Source organism: Lissotriton vulgaris, chromosome 3_1 (genome assembly GCF_964263255.1).
Source record: "Lissotriton vulgaris chromosome 3_1, aLisVul1.2, whole genome shotgun sequence".
Taxonomy (NCBI): Eukaryota; Metazoa; Chordata; class Amphibia; order Caudata; family Salamandridae; genus Lissotriton; species Lissotriton vulgaris.
This window is the reverse complement of record NC_141689.1, coordinates 312,391,241-312,405,426: the sequence shown is the minus strand read 5'-3', so window position 1 is coordinate 312,405,426 and position 14,186 is coordinate 312,391,241. Positions and strand designations below refer to the sequence as shown.

The following is a 14,186-nucleotide window of genomic DNA, read 5'->3' as shown; positions in this document are numbered from 1 at the left end:
TCAGGCCACGAAAGACCAGTCGTAGCCTGAATCTTCGCTAACTTTAGTTTAAGGGTGCCGTTGTACCCTTCAACCAATCCAGCTGACTGGGGATGATTGGCGCTGTGGAATTTCTGATTAATTCCAAGGCCCTTACACACACTCTTCATCACACTTCCAACAAACTCACTTCCGTTATCTGACCACACGACTCTAGGCATTCCATACCGAGGAAAGTATTCCTTCAGTAGGATTTTCGCAGTAGACAAAGCAGTATTGTCTTTGAGAGGATAGGCCTCGATCCATCGGGAGAATGCGCAAACCACAACTAAAGCGTATTTCAGGTTATTGCATCGCTCCATATGGATGAAGTCCAATTGAATCACCTCAAAGGGATACGAAGGAGGAGCAAAACTGCCAGGAGGAGTTGGGGTTCCTTTGCCAGGATTGTACATTATACACACCATACAATTCTTCACCAAACGTTCAGCACACTTCGTAATACCGTCATTCTTCCACACAGGAGCCAGCAATTTACAAATACCTTTCGCGCTAATATGTGCTAACCCATGCGCCATTGTCACAACGGCCAGCACATACGCATCAGGCAACATCCATCTTTTCTGATCCGACAAATCAATCCAACAACCATTCGCATCCAACTTTCCCGTACTTTCTTTCCACTTCGTCTTTTCAGTCTCGGTGGCCTCATTCTGAATTGCTTTCACACTCTCGATAGTGTCTTCACACATACTCGATTCTGTAGGCCACCTAACCGAACTCGTCACATACATTCGAGTGCTAAGGTTCCGGGCAGTCTCCTTAGCAGTCTCGTCCGCAAACGCATTACCACGACCAACATCATCCGTCACCTTACGATGCGCACTACATTTAACAATCGCAACTTGCGTAGGCAAAGTCAATGCATCCAAAAGATCGTTCACAAGCTGGCCATGCTGAATCTTCGTACCGTGCGACGTCAAGAAACCTCTCTCTCTCCACAATCGTCCAAAGCTGTGAGCAACACCAAACGCGTATTGACTGTCGGTAAACACATTCACACGTTTCCCTTTCGCCAACACACACGCTCTAGTAAGAGCAATCAATTCTGCAGCTTGGGCAGAATTCTGATTCAACCTTGCAGTCTCAACAACAGTATTCAATGTTACAACAGCATAAGCAGTAGTCACATCGCCATTCGGCAATTTAAAACATGACCCATCCACATACAGTGTGCCATCCGGATCTTCCAATGGGGTGTTTTTAAGGTCCACTCGACCTTTCGTTTCCTCTTCAGTCCTCAAGTAGCAGTCATGTTCTGCTACTTCATCTGACTCTGTGCTAATTGGTAACAAAGTTGCCGGGTTCAGAACGTTACAACGTTTTATCTGAATGTGGCTTGCCAAGAGCGTCAATTCGTACCCAGACAACCTCGCACTCGTCAAGTGCTGAGTTTTCGTTCAATTCAAAAGAGTATCGACTGCATGCGGAACCATCACCGTAAGCATATTATCCATGACCAATCCTGCTGATTGTCGGATGGAGACCGCAGCTGCCGCTGTTGCTCGTAAACAACTCGGCAATGCTCTAGCTACTGGGTCCAAGGTCGAGGAAAAATATGCACATGGACGTTGCTTACCACCAAAAGGTTGCGTTAAGACACTCAAAGCACAACCTTCCCTCTCATGAACATATAACGTAAACGGCTTACTGTAGTCAGGGGTACCTAACACAGGCGCCGAACACAATGAATCACGCAGTTCAGAAAAACTTTTCTGACATTCGTCCGTCCATGGTAAAGGAGTTGAAACATCCTTGCACGTAAGAGCCACCAATGGTTTCGCTAGCAATGAAAAGTTAGGAATCCATTGCCTGCAGTACGACGTGATACCTAGAAAGGCACGCACATCTCTTTGGGTTTTTGGCACAGCCATTCGCGCAATCGCTGCAATTCTCTCTGGGGTCAATCTCCTTCCCTCCTTTGACAATAAGTGACCTAGATAGGTTACTTCTTGACAACAATATTGGAGTTTAGAAGGTGACACCTTGTGATTTAACTCACAGAGATGTTGCAGCAATGACACCGTAGCAATTTTGCAAATGTCCTGAGTATCAGCAGCCACCAATAAGTCGTCGACGTATTGGATCAAGGCCGCACCAACCGGCAACCTAAATGCATCCAATTGACCCTTCAAGGCTTGACTGTAAATAGATGGACTTTCACAGGCGCCCTGAGGAGCGCGTTTGAACCGGAAGCTACGTCCACCGAGAAACCGAAAAGGTCCCTGCTCTCTTCGGCAATCGGGATGCTGAAAAACGCATTTTTCAAGTCAATCACCGAAAACCATGATGCAGAAGCTGGAATCAGAGTCAGTAGCGCCGTGATGTCAGGCACAACAGGAAATTGAGGAACCACAATTTTATTTACCTCCCGTAAATCGATAACAAAACGATAAACAGGCGGTTTTGAAGGATCAGTACGTTTAAGAATGGGCAGTACAGGGCTGTTGCACACGTTTCCCCGAGTCTCTTCAATAACATCTTTCTCGATCAGATCATAGATGATTGCCAACAGTGCTCGTTCACCATCAAGGGAGATACGATATTGGGGAATACGTGGCAGCCGCACATTAGATTTCAACTGAACAACATAAGGGGAGATATCAAGCAGGCCCACGTCATTTGGATCTGTTGCCCACAAAGACGCAGGAAGAGAACTCAATTCCGGTGGGAGCTTATCGAGGGACAAATACATGGGGGAGACAACCCTCTCTCCTAACGTAAGCTTTACACCCGCAGGAGAACAATACAAAGTTGCATACAAACGTTTAAGCAAATCCAGACCCAAAAGATTTTCACCACAACCCGTAGTCAAAATCAACGGAGCTTCTAGCTCACGTGGCCCAATTTGAAGGGGCAAAGGGCGTGAAACCGGATTGCTAACGGGGGCGCCAGAGAATCCAACGGAAACATTTGTTAAGCCAGACAAAGGTGCGCCAGGGAGTTTCGAATACATGATAGAACTTTTCGCTGCACCAGTGTCCAACAGAAAAGGCTCAACGACGCCCGATGTAGCAACTGCGACGTAAGGCCCTCTCTGATCAACCGGAACTGATACCACTCCCTCTCCTTGTCTATGGCTGTCCTAGTAATTACTGTCGTCAGTTCCCTGATCGACGTAATAATCGTCTACATTATACTGCGCAGATCGTCCTTGCGATGATCCACGTTGATCGAAACAATTATTAGAATTGGATGAGTTATCTGAGCGATCGTTCTGAGCACCACGACCTCTACCACGTGATGTTTGCTGCGAACCACCACGACCTCCTCTAGATGAGTTACCACTATTACGTTCGTTTAAAACAGGGCAATTGAATTTAATGTGTCCCTCCTGTCTACAATAAGCACATTGATTGTACCCTAACGAGGATCTTTGGGAGGAGGAGTCATTACGGGTTTGGGATCTGTTCGATTGTGGCTGTGACCTATTCTGTTGCGAAGTATTCTGTTGCGAAGTATTCTGATTTGACCGCGGAGGATACGCTTGTTGCAACAACACTTTAGTTTTGAGTTCTTTCGTCTTTTTATCAGCACGGTCGTTCTCTTCTTTCTCTCTATTCTCATAGTATTGTGCCGTAGCCAATATCTGAGCCGAAGTAGAAACGGCCCATGCACTTTCCGAATTCCTCAATTTATTACTCAAATCGGGCAGTAAGTTTGAAACAAATTTATCCACGAACAACCTTTGACCACCCTCCGTGCCCATATCCTGACCACTATGGTCGATGAATGCCTCCTCAAACCTCGTAAAGAAGTCGGAAACACTCTCTTCTTTCTTCTGCTTACAGGCTGACAACTTGTCCCAGTTCACCTTCATAGCTGGCATAAGAGTTTTCATTAGCGTAATAATCCTTTGAGGAAGATCAAGAATCAATTGGTCGGGTTTAGTAGCAGCTACTTGTCCGGCGTCTGCCGCTACAATGGCAGCCCAAGCACCACCTAATTCAGCCGGGTGATTTTCCTGTCGAATCTTTGCCCATACCGGTTGCGGTACGACATTGCCAAACAACATGTCGATATCGGCAAGATTCATTACCGTAGCATCTACAAGCTGTGATAATTCTTTGTAATACCCTGTAGGATTCTTGCGTGGGTCAGGCAAAGATTGCTTCACCTGTAACACTTCCGAGCGTTTCCATGGGAGATGTATCCATACTCTCTGGAAATGCGCCAATGTCGGAGGATTAGCATTAGGATTAGCTGGTATCCAAACCGGCGGAACTTCACGCATGGGATATTGGCCAGACTCGTCTGGTTGTTTTTCAATATCCTCAACAAACAACGCATGAGGGATGGGAGCGGGACGAAGAGATAGCAACCGCTCAACAGCACGTCGAACGTTGGTATCCACTATCAGCCCATTTGCGAACTGAAGCTGGAGATCAGACAGAGCGGTGAGCACCTCGTCAGGCGCATCGGCCGCTATTTGATCATAAAGGAACTTACACATTTCATTAAACACATATCTCTGTGTTGGTATATTGAATTGACAAAATGTTTCGAGAACAACACGGGGTGGACTTCTCTGAGGATTTATCATCCAACCCATCGCCATGTTATACAGCGCAACGCGTTCTCTGTTTCCAGGAAGCTGACTACGTCTCTGAGGACCATCGGAACCAGCGGACCCATGAACAGGTCCGAGCGAATGAAAGAAGCTAGCCGCAAGAGGAGAATTGCGACTACGAGTAGAGGGAGAAGCATACGATACAGGACTAACAAGAGAAGGAGTAGAAACAGTAGCAACAGCAGGGGTTAACAAAACAGGAGCAGTAGCAGGAGCAGTAGCGGGAACAGGAGGATGTGGAAGCGGAGGAGCAGTAGGAATAGGAACAGACAAGGGAGCAGGAACAGTCGGAAGAACGGGTGCAGGTTGAGGAACAGGCGGAAGAATAATAGGCGGAAGAATAGGTACGGCAGGGGCCACAGGTGCTGCGGAACCCTGTACGTACGGAGGTGGCGACTTCATAAGATAAGACATTAAAGGATCCTCAACTAGCTCTTCCTTCTTTTCCGACTCCGTAGGCAAAGCGGGGTAACATTTATCTACAGTCATACGCTGTAATCGATCAAACACTTCCTTATCCTTAACCTCCTTATCACGCTGAAACTGCTCTGCTTTCTTCACTATGGTAGCAACATTATCTCGCTGATTACGTTTAGTCTGTCTGATTTCTTTCTGTCGGGCTTCTTTGCGCCACAACCGAAAGGCATCAAACATGGCCGGCCTTGACTTTCTTTCGAACAATTTAATCTCTAGATTATCTAAAATCGGGGCCTCGAAGCTACCATGAGGTGGCCAACGAAGGTCGCCGTCCTTTTTCGTATATTTAATCCAGTAATCGTTAAAGGTAACTGGGCCTAGCCCATGCTTACTATAGAGCTCATACGTAGGAGTTCCAACCGGAGGTATCGGACACGAGTCCTCCAATCGGGAATCCGTACCACAAGGTCTGAAACAACTAAACAAAGTACTGCGACCAGGCATCTTGCACACTAGCCGAGTTTCACAAACTTCAAGGGTTACGGGATTTACCAAGTCCCAGCAAAGAACAAAACCCTCGGTCTTTGGCGGCTGCAGTCGTCAAACAACACAACAAAGTACGCTAGCAAAGTGTCACCGACAAAAACACTCACACAGCGTTAACAACAAAGACACTTGCTAAAGTGTCAACAACCAAGAACTATGGGAGCGACCCACAAATACTTAACTCAAAGATCGATGGCGTCGCCAGGAAGGCCCGTCAGTCGTCTCGCTATACCAAGGTCTACGCCAGGCGCCAAAACAGGTCTACAGTCAGGGCAGCAGTCCGTCGCAGCCGTCCGGAGGCGGGAATCTTCGCGGGAAAAGTCTTCGGGCCACTTATTTCGACAACAGGATCGATGAAGCGGAGTGCACCTTCCCTCGGAGATTTCACACGAAGTTCCTCACGATCGTCGGGCTTGGACCGGTACCACTGATGCAGCCCCACGTTGGGCGCCAACTGAAGGACTGGGTTCTTTAAGACCCAGCGGTGCCAGGGCACAACACCTGAAACCTTCGTGGGTAACCTGCTCCGGCGTACGAATCACAGAGACACGGGACACTTCCTTCGACGTCAAAGATTCAAGGTTTATTTGCTGCAGGGAACACAGAGATCACGACAAGTACACAGCGTGCAACTTGGGGAGACTGCTTCAAATTGGTTCTGTGGATCGCTCCTTTTATACAGTTTTTACCCATAGGATTACATTGAACACAAAAGTTTACAACCCGGTTCCCACCATTATCCCCCAGAGGGGTCGCTTTGGTCACTTTGAAACACATCAGGTCCGGAACATAAGTGCGGAAACATTTGGCGGTTCCCAACTGTAAAAACCATCTTCCCACCATTAGCAAATTCCAATCAGCAGTAAAACAGATCGAAATAGGAACAAAGACAGGTGCAGAGGAAGACGGAGACAGTGGGGAGATCGGAAAGGGTGAAAAAAGGGGAGGTATCGGGAAACACGAGATACAGGCATCAAAGGGACGTGCCTAATGAGATGCACGGCTGAGACAATAAGCCTGTGCGGCAAGATGAGCCTCGAGCGGCGCGGCGCCACCTGCCTTACAGTAGCAACCCCCTCGTCATAAAGACACTCACAAAGAACATGTGTCTTCCGCTAATATCTTGGGAGTCCCAGGGTCGCGAAGCGGACAACGTCCGTTCGCTGGCTACTTGAGGGCAAGAGACAAAATGGATGCCGTATCTAAGATGGAACCCGTGGGTACAGATAAAAAACCCACATAACAAACGAACGGTTTAAGTTAGCACAGCGAAACTGCGCACACTTACTAAACTCGTCATTTGCGGTTCGTAGATACCAGACTCGACCATATTCGTGCGAGTCGAAAACACCACTTACAATTGTCACGGAACCTCAGGGGTCCCCGTCATATCCGAACCCATGTTAGTCCTTCCTGCAACTGTAGAAGCAAGCTCAGGGTAGGGTAGACGCGCAATGGGGACTATGTCACTCCGCTCAGGGCAATGCAGCTTTTGCAATACCTCCCACCCGCCACACCTAGCAATCAAGAGAAGACAGAGTAGAAAAGTGGGAATGGAAAGAGAAGAGAGAAAAAACAGAGAATGAACAAACATTGGCCAACCGGGCCACAATGTCCTGTTCCAGGGATGGGACATCCTACACCCCAAGGTTTGGATAGTCCCAAAGATGTCACTCTCACAAGAACAGTTAGGTAAAGCCTGTAGTTGCAGTCGGATTCATCCAGACAAGGAGCTCCGGAACCACCTACGCTGCATTCAATTGGCCAGCGCAATGTGTGAGCATTAGTCCAGTCCTCCACCCCAGTGGGGAGAGGAGTGAGCAGCAGCACCATCTGTTAGGGGAGCATGATATCGCTGTCAAGGGGTTGATGAACGTTGATTGGCTCCTCCTGCGTCTCCTTCCAGGGACTTAATGTGCTCTATAATGTCCTGCTTGGCCTGCGAGGATGAGAGCTCATCTAGAGGAGGAGAGCGGCGACAGCGACGCACAGTGGACATGATGGTCTGGACGGGCACCCGCATCAGAGGCGGGGGTTAGGTAGGGCTGGCAAGTGGCGTAGTCGGGAGTCGGAGTAGTTGAGCCTCCTCTTTGTAGGACCCCAGCACCCTGCGCTCGGATTCCCACTCAAAAATAAGAGCAAACGGGTGGCCACATTGATAAGAAATGTCCAGGGTTCACAACTTGTCTGTCACTGGCTTGAAGGCACGCCGTCTCCTCAAGGTGTTAGGGGCAAGTCCTGGAAGATCTGGATCAGGTACCTGTCATAGGTGAGGTCTTGCTTAGTCCGTGCCGCCTTGAGAATGGCCTCTTTTTCTGTGAAGAAGTGGACTCTGGTGAGGATGTCCAGTAGCACTCTCTGCCTCCCCGCGGGCCCAGACACCCGAGGAGCCCAATCCAGGGTCGGCAGAGAGGCATAGTCATCACCCCACACCTCATGTAGGAGTTGGGCCACATATGTCAGGATGTCCTTTCCCTCTGCTCCGAAAGAAACCCCCCGGATTCGGAGGTTGTTCAGGCGACTCCGCTACTCCAGGTCCTCCTGCTTAAGCTGTAGTTCTATATGTTGTTCTTCCAGGGTGGCCAAACACTGCCATAACTGCTCCTGGTCCTCCGTGCAGACGTCGACCATCCTTTCCAGTCCGTCCACCCGGTCACCCAGATCCGTCACCTCTTTTTGGAGTTCTTGGACACAGGAGTGTACCTCAGAACGCAAGGAACCGATTTCCGTCTTCGGCTCGGCCATAAAGGAGGCCATAACCGCCTGCGTCACCGGCGGTGAGTCCCCCTCAGACGTCGGGTCCATCTCGGCAGGGGCGGACGTCCCCACCTTGCTCCAAATTGCTGTGACGGTGTTATTTATTTATTTATTTATTTATTTATTTATTTATTTATTGACATTTGTAGAGCGCGGCGAATACCCGTGGGCGTCTCGGTGCTAATTAAGGGATGGATCAGCAACTGGGGTAAAGAGGATATACAAGGCTATTGGTCAAATAACCAATTAAAATAACTTTGGGGATCGCCCCCTGGGCTTCTTTATTCCCTTTGGAGCGCGTCATAGCGAAAGAAACGGCACCTCCAAGGTGCGCTGACACCCTGGGACGACTAGAGTCACATCAGTTCTGACAATGGTTTGCGGCGCTCAGGGGCCTAGCAAGGTTCAAATGCAGGTAGCACCAGGCAGGGCGGCTACAGCATCAGTGTTCTGTGCCCGGGCCTCCCACCTGTGCGATATGCCTCCAGGTCGTCGTCCACCCACTCCGCCAAGCTCCCAGAGGGCAAGCAGGAATCTACGCAGCTAGCCTCAGCAGAGGATCAATACCTCTTCAATAATCTTCGTTATGGGAGTGCCTCCATACCAATCCCGGGACCTCTCCAGGGGTCACAAGACTGCACTTCAAACGAACTAGGGGCAAAGAGGGCCTACCCCCCTGTGCTCAGGCCAAAGGATCAATGAAGGGTGCATTGCGGGCCCCGGGACCAAGGCTACAAAATCATTTGGGCCCGCTAATGTTCCAATGAGGCCCATCATGCTGGGGGTGCCAGTAAGCCCAGGACCAATGCTTCGTCTCATAGGGACCACACTGCAGCAGTAGTCAGGCGGGAGACCAGCAGGCGGGCCCCCACAATCCACCCCAGCCCCCCACACTTCAGCCGCGGAGCCCACCAAAGGAACAGTAAGAAAATGCACAAGTGAGCGCTGGGGAGATAGGTCAAGTCAACATCAGCTCCCCTGTCCCCCCCAAGCACCAGAAGCCAATATGACAATCACTCCTCCAAAGTCCCCTGGCTCCCTTCCGTCAGCTCTGTTCCCACACTCCTACCAGGGACTTCATCGCAGTCCATGCACCCACTCCACCATAGAAAGTCATAAACTGGACGCCTCCTGGGAGCCGGTCTCAGGGCGTCATACATCAAACAGCCTCCTCTCGCTCCTGTCTACAACTCACCGCCCCCCGCCAGGCAGAGCGGGTGAGACAACAGAGGGGTCCTGATGCTTCAAGGCCCAGGTGACCGTCCGCCTCAAAATGGTGCCAACATGCCATCTGCTAGAGCGCTCTAGCCACCCAACGTCGCTGGGGTCCAGTGTCCAGGTGCTGAGTAGCCTTGCTCCCCCTCTCATCTTGACCAGCAGGTGCGCAGTTACTGCCAGTCAGAGGGCACAGGGTCACCAGGGGTGGCCGCTGCCTCAGCGCCCGGTTTAATAGTTTAATATGAATTTAATTCATTGGATTCGTTGCCGATTGGTTGTACAGCTTGATGGGGAGTGTAAAGTGGTGCCCTCCTGTTCCTACGGTCTTATATAGCAGCCACAGCCTGTGCAGGTAAGAGTGGTGGGGCCGGGTGTGGGAGGATTTCGACAGAGAACCATGAGGGAAAATTAAATTAATAATTGGTTTTCCCTCGTGGTCGTCTGTCGAAATCACAGCCCCACCTCCCCTCTGATCTTACCTGCACAGGCCGTGCCGTTGTATAGTTCAAGGTAATGCCAGGATGGACACCTGTCGTATTTTTTTGCACCCTGTCAGCATTTTCGCATGCAGAATGATGGTGTTTGAGTGTTTGGAGTCGAATCATCTGAGTATTCACTGGTTGTTGGGGGTTTTTCAGCACTTATCTTACGCCATGCAGCACATTTACATGTGCTGAAAATCACTGTAGGGGGCTTCTTTACAAGCCCCTTGCACTGTTGGTACGTCACATTGTGTCATGCACCGGTGGCACAACCAGCTATGCGATATTTACAAGGACACGTAAAGCCACACTGCGTGGCTGTACGTGTGCTTGTAAATATCATCATCTCTTCTCACACAACACTTTGCGTGTAAGGGGCATGACATGGACGTTGCTGTGGTTGTTCCCACGCAGCACCCATGTATTCTGATGCATTTCCAGATTTACGAGAAATCGTGAACTTGGAAATGTGTCAGAACGCTACGCCATTCTACAGCACGCAGAAAAAAAGGAAATCTCCTCGATTGTTTTTTGCAGGAAGGTGTCCCTTCTTGCACAAAAACAATCTCCCCATGACGCAGGCATCCTACACCATGGTGCAAAGGTGCCTGCCCCGGCGCATGGCAGCAGATTGTGCTCCAGCACAGGGGAAACCACAGGGTTGCGACATATTGTAGAAAATATGTCAAATCCCTGTGCTCTAAAAGTGAATCTGCGGTGCAGCCAAATGGCTTGGGACACACACTGAGTAACTTTCATTGTAAATGTGGCCCCAGATGTTAACCAGCTGCAGCAGTGATTTTCTGATATTTGGGTCTGCACACTTTCAGTGATGCTGGTGGTTTGTATTTTTTGGGTAGAGGACATTTTTACTAAGACATTTCTGTACTGACAGCATAAGAAGTAACAGCTCCATATTTTGAGGAGTGTGTGCTCGAATCATAGAATGACTTTGTTGCAGAACTTGCATTGTGTTGTATGTGCTGGGAGGTTTTACCTGCACCTATCGCAAAATGTATGTGAATCCAGATTTAGATTACGTGAGCCCTGTGTATCTATGCTAGGATTCTATCGGGCTTATTTACAAGCCTCTTCTGCCACTGGTGTGCAACTTTTTGTGACGCACTGCCAGCACATTTTGCTGCCCTATATTTGCAAGGACAGAAAAACCCACCCTGTATGGCTTTTCCTGTCCTTGTAGATACGGCCCCTTTACATGCAGCACTTTGCATGAAAGGGGCAGTCCATGGGTGTTGCTGTGGGTGTTCCCACACAACACCCATGGAACCTGACACATTTCCAGTTATATAGGAAATCGTAAACCTGAAAATGCGTCTAAATGCTGTGCCGAGAGGCGCAACGAAGAGAAATGTATTAAGTTCCCCTAGTTTTTCTCCTCTTTCCATGCGTGCTGCATTCTGCAGCACACATAGAACTAGGAAATCACCTCTGGTGATTGTAATGTGCAGTAAGATGTTCCTTTTTGCACATAAACAATCATTTTGTAATTTCTATGTGTGCTAATGCAGCACACATAAGAGTTGAAAAACGCCTTTTCAGATTGTTTATGTGAAGGAAGGGATACCTGCAATGGCGCCTGCATCGGCACATGGCAGTAAATTGTGCACCAGCGCGGGTAGAGCAAAGGGATCTGTCATTTCCTTGTTGATATGACGCATCCCTGTGCTTTGAAAATGCCACAGCGTGCCGCAGCTAAAGGGCTTGTAGTGCACTTTCTTGTAAATGAGGCCATTTTAGATTGTGAATAGGGATGGGAAGTCTGAAAATGCATATGTGTCTATGTAATCATTTACGTTTCCTGCCTTTATCAATCTGACTGCCCGCACCCTACATCCCGACTCCCCCTAGGAGTGGATTCATGGTGCTCTGGTGCAGTCTAGGGATGTTATCGCTATCCAACATGACACTTTCATAGACTCCCCTGCCTTGCTTTCAGGATCATCCCTGCATCCTCTGTTATCACACATGCCTTGTTTATGAAAAATGTTGCATCACTGCGTGAAAGCAGCGAGGCAACACTTTTAAGTGCGCCCTCCACGTTTCACGACGGATGCGCCATATTTATTGTATGGCGCACCATGTCGCAAGGAATGGCAGCTAGGTCAGGAATCCTGTTGTATCTGTCGGCGCAAAACTCACACATTGCTGGAGTTATGTTGTGAGCATGACGAAACTCCAGCAATGCACAAGAGAGGCCTATTCCCATTGCACTGTGCCTTCCTTCCACCTGCTGTGCAGCAGGCGTCTATTTGTGACGCAGTAGCGTCCCAAATATGGGGCAGTGAAATCTGATAGATTTCACTATGCCACTTCTGCAAGGCTTTTTCACGTGGAAACGCCCACCCTGCATACATTATACGTGACGCAGAAATAATGTAGTGCAGGCATTTACAAAATGATGCATCTGCTTAGATACGTCACTTTGTAAATATGGCGCATTGTTCACGCCACCACTGTGTCACAAAAAGTGAGGCAATGGTGGCATAAAAGTGATGCATGCCTTCATAAATAAGCCCCTTCCCATCCCCCCTCCCCCGCTGTCCAAGGTCAAGGGTTGGGACCACCATCCTAAGGGTTCTCCATTCATTCTATCACTCAGGTTGTGTACGAGCTGGTGCAGTGGAGCCATTCTGGACAAGAATTACTTGATTTTCTGAGAACACGACCACACGAAGATCAGGGAGGGCCCTCTGGATGCGCATGCGCTAAACTAGGACCGAAGCACGTGATTTCCCCAAAGGGCCCCTTTGCTCGCACTGACCCTGCACATTCTCTTTCAAAGGCCGCTGTGTGCTTCAGCATGTAATGTCTGCAAATACCTATGCTCCCAATATTACGACTGCGTTCCTGCTTGAAATCCGCCGAAACTTCAGTTCCGGTCAGAACTCTCAGTTGAAAGGGGTCATGCATGCATTGTGAAGCAATAACAGTCTCTCAGACAACAGGCATGCCAGTTTTGCTTGATGATGTCAGCTTGTTTTGATATCCAGTGTAACGTCATAAACTGGGGGGCCCTTTAAGAGCCACGCATGCCACTAGCTACAATTAATGCTTGCAGTTTATCAGATGTATTTGCTCAATGCGTGTACTCATATTGGCGTGGGCATCACAACTGATGAGCAAGGTTCGAAGCGTCACGTGCACATATTGGACTGAAATGCGTCTTCTCTGTCTCCCTCCATCAGAACGTTGGCTGTGATTACGAGATAAATTCCAATGCCACGGAAGATCGATGCGGTGTCTGCCTCGGGGATGGCTCGACGTGTCAGACGGTGCGGAGGACGTTCAATCAAAGTGAAGGATTCGGTACAAAGAATCTGATTTCTACTTCAAATCTGTTTTGTATGTGACCAATCTGTAACCCGGGAAGAAAAAACCTTGTTTATTTATTTTATTTAAAGTTCTCAAGTGATCATCACATAAATCAATTGATTAAGATGAAAATGCAAAGTTAGATGCTTTCTCATTTCCGGGAGTTGATCGTTTTTTCATTAACCTCTATTATTCAATTAAACTGTCCTTTCTCGGATATTGAATTCAAGTAAAGAAACATCACTTAGTACTGCGTAGTCAATAAATGCCACGCAATGCCTGGGCAGCACCTACTCCCCATTTTAGCTGTTATTTTCCATTTTTGTTCCTTCCAACTTTTGTGAAAAGTAATTGGATTCCAGAAGAGTCTGGTTTTGTAAAATAGAGGTACTCCTCAGTGCAAAACCGAGGTAAAGTTATACAATCACCTCGTGTCTTCATTCATAAGTATTTGTAGGACACTGGATCGTAGAGGGAAACGGCTCATGCTTGTGTCCACCTTTCAGTTTTGAAAACAAAGTTTTAAAACTTTCCAAAAGTAAAAAAAAAAGAATAATACAATTCTTCTGAAACATTACATTTTGGCTGCTTCTTGCCTCTTTATCCGCACGAGCAAATGCTGGTGAAAATATGTATATTTGCATAACAGCAACAAGCTGTGCAGTGGCGGCCATCACATACAAAAGGTGGTGGGGATAAGAGGTGCGGGAGGGGGGGGGGAGTTTAATAATAAAACGAAAAAAACGTACCTTAATGTACCGGCCACGTCCTGCATTGTGTTTCCTCATCCTTGCCCCATACGGCACTGGGGCTGCATCACACTC

General features: G+C 48.5%; 1 protein-coding gene across 1 annotated transcript in view; it reads left to right on the top strand.

The window, feature by feature from the left end:
* LOC147726376 (A disintegrin and metalloproteinase with thrombospondin motifs 12-like) overlaps positions 1-13,494 on the top strand; it is a 428,493-nt gene extending 414,999 nt beyond the window's left edge. Inside the window, exon 9 of the mRNA XM_086962924.1 lies at positions 13,236-13,494. Coding sequence (XP_086819050.1) covers positions 13,236-13,400 — 165 coding nt within the window. The 3' untranslated portion in view covers positions 13,401-13,494. The remainder of the gene's footprint in view (positions 1-13,235) is intronic.
* Positions 13,495-14,186: the final 692 nt, after the last annotated feature.